General features: G+C 45.2%; 2 protein-coding genes across 2 annotated transcripts; one reads left to right on the forward strand and one right to left on the reverse strand.

The window, feature by feature from the left end:
* The first annotated feature begins 611 nt into the window (after window positions 1–611).
* On the forward strand, window positions 612–3762 carry LOC124690908 (disease resistance protein Pik-1-like). The gene is made up of 2 exons (XM_047224232.1): window positions 612–644; window positions 1545–3762. Exon 2 carries the CDS (start codon window positions 1705–1707, stop codon window positions 3760–3762), a length of 2058 nt encoding a protein of 685 aa, XP_047080188.1. The 5' UTR covers window positions 612–644; window positions 1545–1704.
* Window positions 3763–5760: 1998 nt separating this feature from the next.
* LOC124693414 (AT-hook motif nuclear-localized protein 9-like) lies at window positions 5761–9563 on the reverse strand. The gene is made up of 5 exons (XM_047226887.1): window positions 8896–9563; window positions 8085–8152; window positions 7305–7433; window positions 6634–6795; window positions 5761–6448 (listed from the first exon to the last, which is right to left on the reverse strand). The coding sequence occupies exons 1-5, from the start codon at window positions 9542–9544 to the stop codon at window positions 6029–6031; spliced, it is 1428 nt and encodes a 475-aa protein (XP_047082843.1). The 5' UTR covers window positions 9545–9563; the 3' UTR covers window positions 5761–6028.
* Window positions 9564–10133: the final 570 nt, after the last annotated feature.

The following is a 10133-nucleotide window of genomic DNA, read 5'->3' on the forward strand; positions in this document are numbered from 1 at the left end:
AAACCACTTGGGAGAGCGTCTTCGAGCCAATATACTTTCTCCGGAGAATAGTTTGCCAAGTCCCATTCTCGGTAAGAAGCTTAAAAAGCCATTTACCTAGCAGAGCAGAATCTTAACCTCCAGGTCATGAATTCCAAGTCCGCCTTGATCTTTGGGACTACACACTATACTCCATTTAACCAATCGATATTTCTTTTCTCGCTGTCCCCTTGCCAAAAGAATGCTGGATCGATAATAATCGAGTTTATGCAGAATTCCTTTCGGCGAGAAGAAAGAATGATAACATATACGAGTACCATATTTGTTAGTACCGAGTTAATGAGTACCAGTCTTCCTCCTAGAGACAGCAATTTGCCTTTCCAACTACTAAGGCGTTTCGTAATCTTTCTTCCACAATCTTCCATTCAGCCGGGGTAAGTCTCCGATAGTGAATCGGGATACCCAAATACCGAATAGGGAAATGGCCTTGCCCACAACCAAACAACTCTGTATACTGAGTCATATCGTTTTGGGCATCGCCGAAACAGAACAATTCACTCTTATGGAAGTTAATTTTCAATCCCGACAATTGCTCGAAGGCTGCTAAAATTTACCGAACAAAATCGCCTTATCAACAAAATATCTTATTTCCTCAGAGACAGAAGGTACGCGATGCCATTGCTTCAGCTTGATTTTTTTTATCTGTGCATTATAAGGATCAGAGGCTTCAATATTAGGTTTGAGAAAAGATGCTTTCAAAAATAGGATTGGCGGTCAAACTGTTTGAAGTTTTGATAGGACTATCAAAATTTACTCCTCCGTCCATAAAAAGATGTCTTAGTTTTCTTTTCCTTTTTTTGGCTGTGTGCATCCGTAGTGCCATTAGGGTGGTGCGTTGTTGCAGAGGCTGGGTGTAATTGGTATCTTTTTGATATTAATATATTCCCTTTATCGAAAAATCTACACATTAAAACATGTTCAGATACATGCATATTTTGACAAAGATAAGACATCCTTTTGTGGACGGAGAGATTACATATTTTGACAGCAAATTAGATAAACAGTAGGCACACCCTATTTTCAGTTTTGAATTGAGAAAGTGAGAAGAAGCGAGTTAGAATGGAACTATCCAAATGAGAAAAAATAACTCTTATTCAAGCTATTCGGCAATCCCTGCCCCTCTATGTTCTATCATTATAAGCTCTCCCCCCCCCCCCCAGCCATCGATGCTGAAAAAATGAACTAACAAAACATACTTAAGGCCAACAAAAACGGATCATTTGCGGCAGTATCTCAAGTAATATGCCACAAAGGCCTTGACAAGTGGCGAAACAACAAAAGGGTTCGCTAATCCTAGAGAAAACCTTAAAAAATATCCATTGCATGTGTGCTAATGTAAGACCGGCGGGGTCACCCTTTTCAATGTAATCATTTGATTCAAAACACTATGGTGTAAAATGTGAATTTTAAAGAATTTACATCCTCATACTAGTGTGACAAACTTGGATACTTGTCTGTATCCAATTAATGAAACTATTAACAATCTTATGTTTTCAACTTGGTAGGTACCTAGTCATAATTGACGATATATGGGATTGGGGAGAATGGGAAATCATCAACAAATCTCTTCCAGAGAACAATCTAGGCAGTAGAATTATCACAACAACTCGTGTTAATTCTATTTCCGAGAAATGGCGGTGTTATTCTAAAACCCGTCTCCACAAAATGGATCTTCAATATCAAGGACAAATATGGGAGTATGATACTGATGTTGATGTTGGCTCTCGGATGATTGCTATGAAGGCTGAAATGGATGGCGAAGGTTTTGACTATGAGCATGCTGCAGTGTGCATGTGTGGTGGTGTGCCATTACCACTAGTTTGCATGTTTTCAGTGGTGGCAATGGAGGTAGAGCAACAACAACAAAAAGGGAACTGTGTAGATCTATCTGATGTGCTCGATACCATAGCAGAGCAAGTTGCGCACCGTGGAATTCAGAATATTCCAGGGTTCGCACCATTGGTAGAGAGTTTACAGCTTGGCTATGATAATCTTCCTAATCAAATGTTGAAAACTTGCTTGTTGTACTGCAGCATATACCCCGAGGGTTACGGTTTTAAAAGAGATGATTGTGTCAGGGAATGGATGGCCCAAGGATTTGTATCTAGAGAGGAGGCAGCCAGAGGTTACTTTGAAGAGCTTGCTGATAGGGGACTGATCATGGGGACAGATGACGAGGCTGTATACAGAATGCATCCCATGATGCGAAATTTCCTTGGACGGAAATCAAGTGAAGATAATTTCATCACATTTAGTTCCCACATTTTTCTATCCTCGTATGCCTGTCGAATCCGTCGACTATCTGTTGACTATTGGCCAAGCCTTGATGGAGATAATACCTTGCCAGGGATAGATTGGTCAAGCATTCGGTCACTGGTTGTTTTTGAAGATACCAATAACGTCCCGTGGGAGAAGTTGAAACTCCTACGAGTCTTAGACCTTCAATGCAAGCAAACTCTAGAAGAAGATCGTCTCATGGATGTTAGTGGACTGCTCCGTCTGAGGCATCTGTTAGGCCTCTGTGGGGTCCCACAAGAAATAGCGTGTCTGAAGCATCTGGAGACACTGGAATTCGGTACAGTAGAGGTGGAACAACTACCCGATGAGGTCTGGCACCTGCAAAATTTGAAGACTCTCGACGTAAGGTCAACAGGTATCACAGAGCTGCCTAGTGAGGTCGGGAAGCTGCAGAATTTGGAGACTCTGGACGTAAGCTCAACAAGTATCACAGAGCTGCCTAGTGAGGTCGGGAAGCTGCAGAATTTGAAGACTCTGGACTTAAGCTCAACGGGTATCACCGAGCTGCCTAGTGAGATCGGACAGCTGCAGCAACTGAAGAGCTTGTTCCTGGCTGGGATAGAGCTTACAAAGCTACCCAGTGAGATCAGGAAGCTCCAGCACTTGGAGACTCTGGATTTGTCTGGCACAGATATCCAGGAGCTGCCTGGTGGGATCGGGGAGCTGCGGAGTCTGGAGCGACTACTCATGAATCGTTCACTAGTGCGCAAGGTACCAAAAGAGATAAGAAGGCTTAAGAAACTCAAGATTTTACAACCAGGAGTTACCAAACTCACTCTACCATGGGAACTTGGGAAGCTTACAGAACTGGCAGGATTGCCCGAGTGCGCCCGCCAAGGTTGGAAGAGGAGTGATCTGATGTCTTTGCTAGACGGGCAGATCCTGACCTTCCCAATGGCTGCTTCGATCTGGGATAGAGCCTTTGAAGAGGGCCTAACTGTTGAGAGTATACATGTGCACGTCCCGCTGTGGATCAAGGATCACTTGAACTACCTCACCTACCTGGATATCAGGATCTGCAAGCTACAAGAGGAGGGTCTCAAGATTCTTCAGGAGATGCCAAACCTGTCCATTCTCCATCTAAGGTTCGAGGTCGTCCCGAGAGAGACAGTAGCCATCAGCGGTGGAGGGTTCAGAAGCCTCAACGTTTTCTATGTTCACAGCCGCATGCCACGGGTTATCTTCCAGAAAGGAGCTATGCCGATGCTGCATGGCCTTTCGTTCATCTTCGGGTTCTACGCTGGCCAAACGAATAAAGACCCTGTCGGTATCAAGCACCTCGCGAGCATCGAGTCGGTCAGCTTCGACTGCAACGATTGGTACCGAGAAGACAGCCCCTGCATTATCGCGATGATAGAGGCAGTAGCAAAAGAAGCCCGGGAGCATCCCAATTTTATCATGTTTTTCCCCGAATCATTTTCTTGACTGATCGTGTTTCCGATCAACGAAATACAGGGTAAATATTCTGTCTCGGAGTTTCATCGTAGCAGCTTATCTGTCAGTCGTGCTTCCTGTTACCACTAACAAACCACAGTTCTTCTTCCTCCTTTCTTGTGCGACAGACAACTATTGTCAACAACGGAGAACCTCTTCAGACTTCCGCGTTTTCTTCACATCTTCCGTCAAAAGGCTTTGACATCATAACTACACAAAAAAGGGATGGATGCTTTCATCTACTGTACCATTACAAGCACTTTGTTGATTGCCATGTTAATTTGCATTTTCCCCTACCGTGCAACTCTTTGGCCGGCATTATGGCGGTGCTCAATTCAACAGTAAGTGTAACTGCTCACTGGAACATCCTAGTGTTTTACCTTTTTCGACTTTGAACTTTTTTGTTTGATCCTTTTGATACTTTGAGCGGCTGTGTGCATTTTAGTTATGCAGAAGCTGGGTGTACTACTTAAACTTCTTGAGTAATGAAGCACCCTTTATCAAAAAAAAAAAACTGCTCACTGGAACATCCTATATTATTCCGTGGTCACCAGACCTTGGTTGTGTAATAATAATATATTTGATGATTCGAACTACTCTGAATTCCATATTTGACTTGCGTCTTTGGTGTCTTTTCATCCAAGATTATGACTAATTTGTGTTTCCTTAGTCATTGAGATCTAGCGTGGTTAAGAAGAACAATGCCACAATCTAGGGTTGCATCCTAGACGGCGTTGCCATCTTCCATGTCATTGTCGTCATATCCATCAGGTAATCGATAAGTCTCCGCCTCCCCAGTCTAATGCTCCGGCAGCAGGAGGGGTGGAGACTTCGGTCTCACCATAAGGTAATACCAACATCCTCATTCACCTCGTCGGCAGCGATCTAACCAGTGGCGTTGAAGAGGGTAGGGTCGCTGCTCCCACCGAATGGTGTGGATCTCGTTTAGCCTGTGTGTGTTGCATGTTTGTAGTGATGTAAATGATAGGGATAATTTCCGATCCATATCCATATCCGCATCCGTTTTCGAAGATATGATATGTATTTTTAGCAATTCACCGGATATGGATGCGGATGCAGATATTGGTCAAGCGAATATCTAATGGATACGGTAGAGGATATGGTATTTATAATATCCAGTAGATACGGATTATCCGATACTTTTTGGATAATTCGATAAAATTTGTCCAACCCCAAATACCTAGATAACAGAGTTAGTCTATGGGTTCAACTATGCATATTGTGTCCGCAGGAAAGTTGATTTGTTGTACAAACAAGTGTGCAACTTTGGATATAGTCTGATGTTACACGTATTTTACTTAATTTTTAAATAAAAGAATCATATTTCTTTATTTTATGTATGTATTTTATCAAATATCCTCTTCCAATCCGAGTTCGATCCGAATCTGCTCCATATCTTCAATCCGATATAATCGAGCATTATCAGCTCCAATCCAAATCCGTTAAAAATAATATGGAAACGACAATATCCAATTCGATCCGTTACACCCTTTACATGTTTCCTGTCAATGACTCAATTGAAGGGCTCAATGCCCTAATCTTAGGGGCATGTGCACGATGCTTCCCAGTTGTCATCAACAACGCCAGGCTGGCTTACTCTAGTTACGGTAGTGGTCGTTACGTGGTTTAAGAACTTTGATGTAATTTGTATTATGCTTGGTGTGCTTTGTAATTCTGCTGAACTATAATAGATTCTTCCAGAAAAAGAGAGAACTTCTATAATAGATTGGGATCCTCTTCCAGAAAAAGAGATCGGATAACGTTATTAGCAAGTTCTTCTTATTTGTTTTCTCACCAAGTGAAGCCACTACGCCAACATGGGATTGGTGGAGAAAATGGAGACATGATGGTTTAATACTAAGCATCTCTAGAGAATTAAGCCATCATGTTCAAAGCTTACAATCTTTGGCAGGGAGCTAGCATACATGGGTAGAGAAGGTAGGTGGATGAGGTGGCATTACAGCAGAGTACAAGGAGTACATTGGTATTTTTCCAGCATTATTCCATCAAAACAAATAGGATTGGGAGATCAGTTAACCCAGAGACAAACAACAGCAGCTGCAAGTACCAACTCAATACCCAGGTCTCTTCTCTTTCTTCTTCTATATAATACGCAGGATCCATCATTCTAATACAACATCTCGCAGTACAATCGATACGCAGGGTTTCTATCACGACTGCCGCATCAGGAATCCGCAGCAACTCCTCTAACAAGACTAGTTTCTCGGGCAACAACCTACTCGCGGATGGAGTTGATGTCGATGTTGGAAGATCTCGAATCCATCTGCCTCATCAGGCCTGCTGGTGCCCATCCGCCCATCGGGTGGGGCGGCATGTTCATGTTGTGCTCGGGAGGTGCCATTGCGAGGGGCTCTTCACTGCCACCCCCATCATGCTCCTCATTCTCCATGTCTTGCTCAGATTTGGCTTGGTTTTTCTGTGGCCCCCCATACATAGGAGACCCCGAGTCCATCTGGTTCATCAGGCCAGGTGGCCATCCGCTCATCGGGTTAGGCGGCATGTTGTGATCTGACAGCGCCATCGTGGGGGCATCTTCCTCGCCACCATTCTGCTCTTGATTCTGCTCCATGTGTTGCTCTGCTTTGGCTTTGCTTTTCTTTGATCCACCACCATATATGAAACTTCCCACTATCACCTGGGGCAATGCACGAGCGATCGGTTAGAACCAACAGATTAACTTAACCACAATAAATCAGAATATACAATACTCATAACAGGCTCCTAGTTTGGGAAAAGTAACTACGTACAGGAGACAAGACACATAAAATAACCAAAATTCTGAGATTGATTGGATGAGATGTCATGCATAGACTGCAATACCTGAACAGTTCCAGCTGCTGTCAGGACTCCGCCAACACTCCCACCAATAACCCTATGGTCAGGACCGCACAAAGCTATGCAAAGGCCTCCACTTCGAGTGCGGGTACCGCCTTCCTCTAGCACCAAATATGATCCAGAAAGACACAGGATTTCAAATCGACCCTGCCAAAGCAACGGCAACACATAAAAATGCGGACAAATAGTTCTTCTAAGGCTCAAGTGTAAAACTGTACAAGTCAGCTGTCCAATGAAAAAAAATGAAAAGTAAATCTGGAGCGACTAGTTAGCACATTTGCGATTTAGACATTAAATGATGTAATTTATATAAAAAACAATGTGTAGTCAAAATCTTTGTACCCCCAAACATGTTATTGAAACAACCATCAGTAAATCATTTTAACAAGTTGAGAGAGCTCAGCCCTCTTGACCTGGGCCAAAGTACAGGACAGAGGTATATTTAACCCTGAACGGAAAAGTACAGGATAGTTGGTACTCCCTCGGTTTCAATTAATTGAAACAGCTTTGTCTATATGCATGTATCGTCAATTAATTTGGAAAGGAGGGAGTACATCTTTTGCTGTAAATAAGTGCGCGTGAGAATAACAAAAGCATGCATGCCATAGTAGGATACTATAACAACACTAAGTATCAAGACACCTAGAGCACGATACCTCGTATGTCACTGAACCAGAATCTGAATCCTGCAGAAGGGTAGCAGTGGAGACAGCTCCTGTTGCTGAAATGATGCAAATAGCTCTTGGGCCTTGTTGAGAGAAAGACATTATTCTGGCATGAACGTCCTGCACATATACGAAACTTAAAATCGAAAAACAGCCAGGCATATACAACAATTCGAGGAACTATGAAGTATTTTGTAGAACAAACATAAGAGCCAGATACACTGCAGTTTCTCAACAACAAAAAAAGCTATCTACTTGTCCAGATAATTTAGCTTGCACGTCACCACATGGATGCTACTATAGCTGGTGTAATCCAATTACTTGCATTTTAAGTTTGAACATGATTTGACCACAGCATCTAATTATCTGTGCAGAAGGCTGGAATTACTGTATACAGACACTAAATGCGACCTGTGAAACTAATTACATGACACGTGATATAAAAGAAGTTCCTTTACGAACAACAAATAAAAGCTTGCACTAGTCAATTGGTTAATTAAGCATTTGCCTTTTCTGCTAGTCATCTGTCACATTCATCTTACTTCCACAGGAAACTGAACCGATATAAAACACATGGCAAATCAACAAACTATTTGAAGGCAATTTAGTGCATTATTAGATAGAATCTTGCATCGCTCGTGGCAACCAACAGTCCAGCAGTTTAATGGTTTAATAACACCAAAATAAATAAAAATGTATGTCAGGCCATCAGCACACCACTACTAGAAAACAGTAGAACTGATAAAAATTTATTGATCACTCTGAACCTACCTCTCCGGCTGAAATAATAATCACATGAGGAGTAAAGCCTGTTCCAACAGAGCCAAGAAACCACTTTCCTGAAAAAGATAAAATAAAAGCAAACATGAGAAAGAGAAGAAAATGTCTGTACTGTACTGCAAATGTGTACCTCTTTCTCGTTTTTAAAGGAAAAGGCAGATGCAAACAGCTTTCTTAACAGAATGGAGTCAACATACACCTTGAGTAATTCATCGATACAAGAGATACGGAACATGATCTCAGGGAGTAAAGTTATTTCTTTCAGTTTGAACATCTTAAACAGTTAAAAATCGCATTTATTAGAAAAAAGCATAACATTTCGAGAAAGGTCAAGACATGTAGTGTGTAGCAGACCACATAAAAAGAATGTGGATAATTGTATTTGGCATTAACAGCATGTCTTGCAACTGACAATAGAAAAAGGTGAGTAACAACCAACTAATCATGGGCAGGTACTTGGGAGCAATATAGGAAAAGCATAAAGTAGAGAAACAATACAAACATGGTTTCCGGATTTTATCAACATATTAGATAGTATAAGCCAGATTATTTCCATATCTACGATGAAAAGCTATCATGGAAAATGATATAGCGTTATTGGCATCATATAATTGCGAAGTTTACACAGATGGCTACCAGATACATGCCGAAAACATCTAGGAAATGCATTATCCACAATGCCATAAAACGATCGCCCACATAGCATTAACGGAAATACTCTGACACCCGACATACTAATCAGCATAAAGCGCGCAACACGATCATCATCATGAAACACACAAGGATGGGTGCAGGCGCTCACCAAGTGAAGCCAGCTGCTGCATCTTCCCGGACCCAGGCGGGCGCCCTCTGGGCCGCTTCTCTGTCAGCGCGCCCGAACCAGACCCTACCCCTGAAGCTGGTGTGGTAACAATCGCGCCCGGCCCAAACCCAGAGCCCGGCGTGGCTACCATGGTCCCCATTCCGGAGCCGGACGAGTGGGGCGTGGATGGCGACGGCGAGGAGAGCCCCAGCGCCGTGGCCGACCCGTCGGGCTTGTACTTCCTGGGCCGCCCGCGCTTCTTCTTCACCTGCTCGTCCTGGCCGCCCTCGCTCCCCTGCTGGTCCCCTTTGCCGTCGGCGGCCGCACCACCACCCATGGCGCCGCCATCGGCGCCCTGGTGCTGCTGCTCCTGCTGCTGCTGCGGCGGCGGCAGCATGTGGGGCGAGGAGGCGTTCTGGTGGTGGAACCCTCCCTGCCCAATGTGGGCGGGGGCCCCGAAGGGCTGCTGCTGGAAGGCGTACCCGGCCGAGACGGCGTCAAGCTGCTGCCGGTAGCCGCCGGGCGGCGCACCGTGGAAGGCGCCGCCGGCGGCCGGTCCCGGCGCCGGGGGCGAGCCCATCCCGCGGTGCTGCACGTAGAAGGGCGAGTAGTTGGGCCCCGACGTCGCGGTGGACTCCCGCCCATCCATTCATGGAATGGGCACGGCGGCTACCTCCCTCCGCTACCGGAGCACGCGAATGGACGCGGGACTGGCAGCCTCGGAGATCTCGCCCACCAACTCCCGCACGCAGAGAGCAGCCGTTCTTGCCGCGGACCGAGGCGAGATCAGATCGAGAGTAGGGTGAGATCTTCGGGAAACAAGAGGTGGAACCGCCGGAGGAGAGAGGGACGGGTGAGGCGGAAGAGAGGGAGAGAGGGACGGAAAAACCCGATCTTTCCGGGAGGAATGGGCCGGGATTAGTGGAGCGGGGAGGGGAGGTGGCGGCGGAGGCGGAGGCGGCGGGATCTGTGCGGCGGCGGGAGGGGAGGGGAGAGGAGGGAGGCGATCCCGATCGAATGGCGGGCGGAATGGGGGCGCTAAAACCCTAGGGATGGGGGAGAGTGGGGGAGATCGCAGCCAGAGGAGGAAGGAGTGGGGAAGAACCGAGAGAGAGAGGAGGGCGAAGCATGTGTTGTGTGGTGTACTCTGTGGTTTGAGGAGAGAGAAGCATGGCAGGAGACACCAGGATTGTTTGTGAAGTGTAGGCACAGCTGAAAATACAACTCATACCTTGTGT

This window comes from Lolium rigidum, chromosome 2, assembly GCF_022539505.1.
Source record: "Lolium rigidum isolate FL_2022 chromosome 2, APGP_CSIRO_Lrig_0.1, whole genome shotgun sequence".
Taxonomy (NCBI): Eukaryota; Viridiplantae; Streptophyta; class Magnoliopsida; order Poales; family Poaceae; genus Lolium; species Lolium rigidum.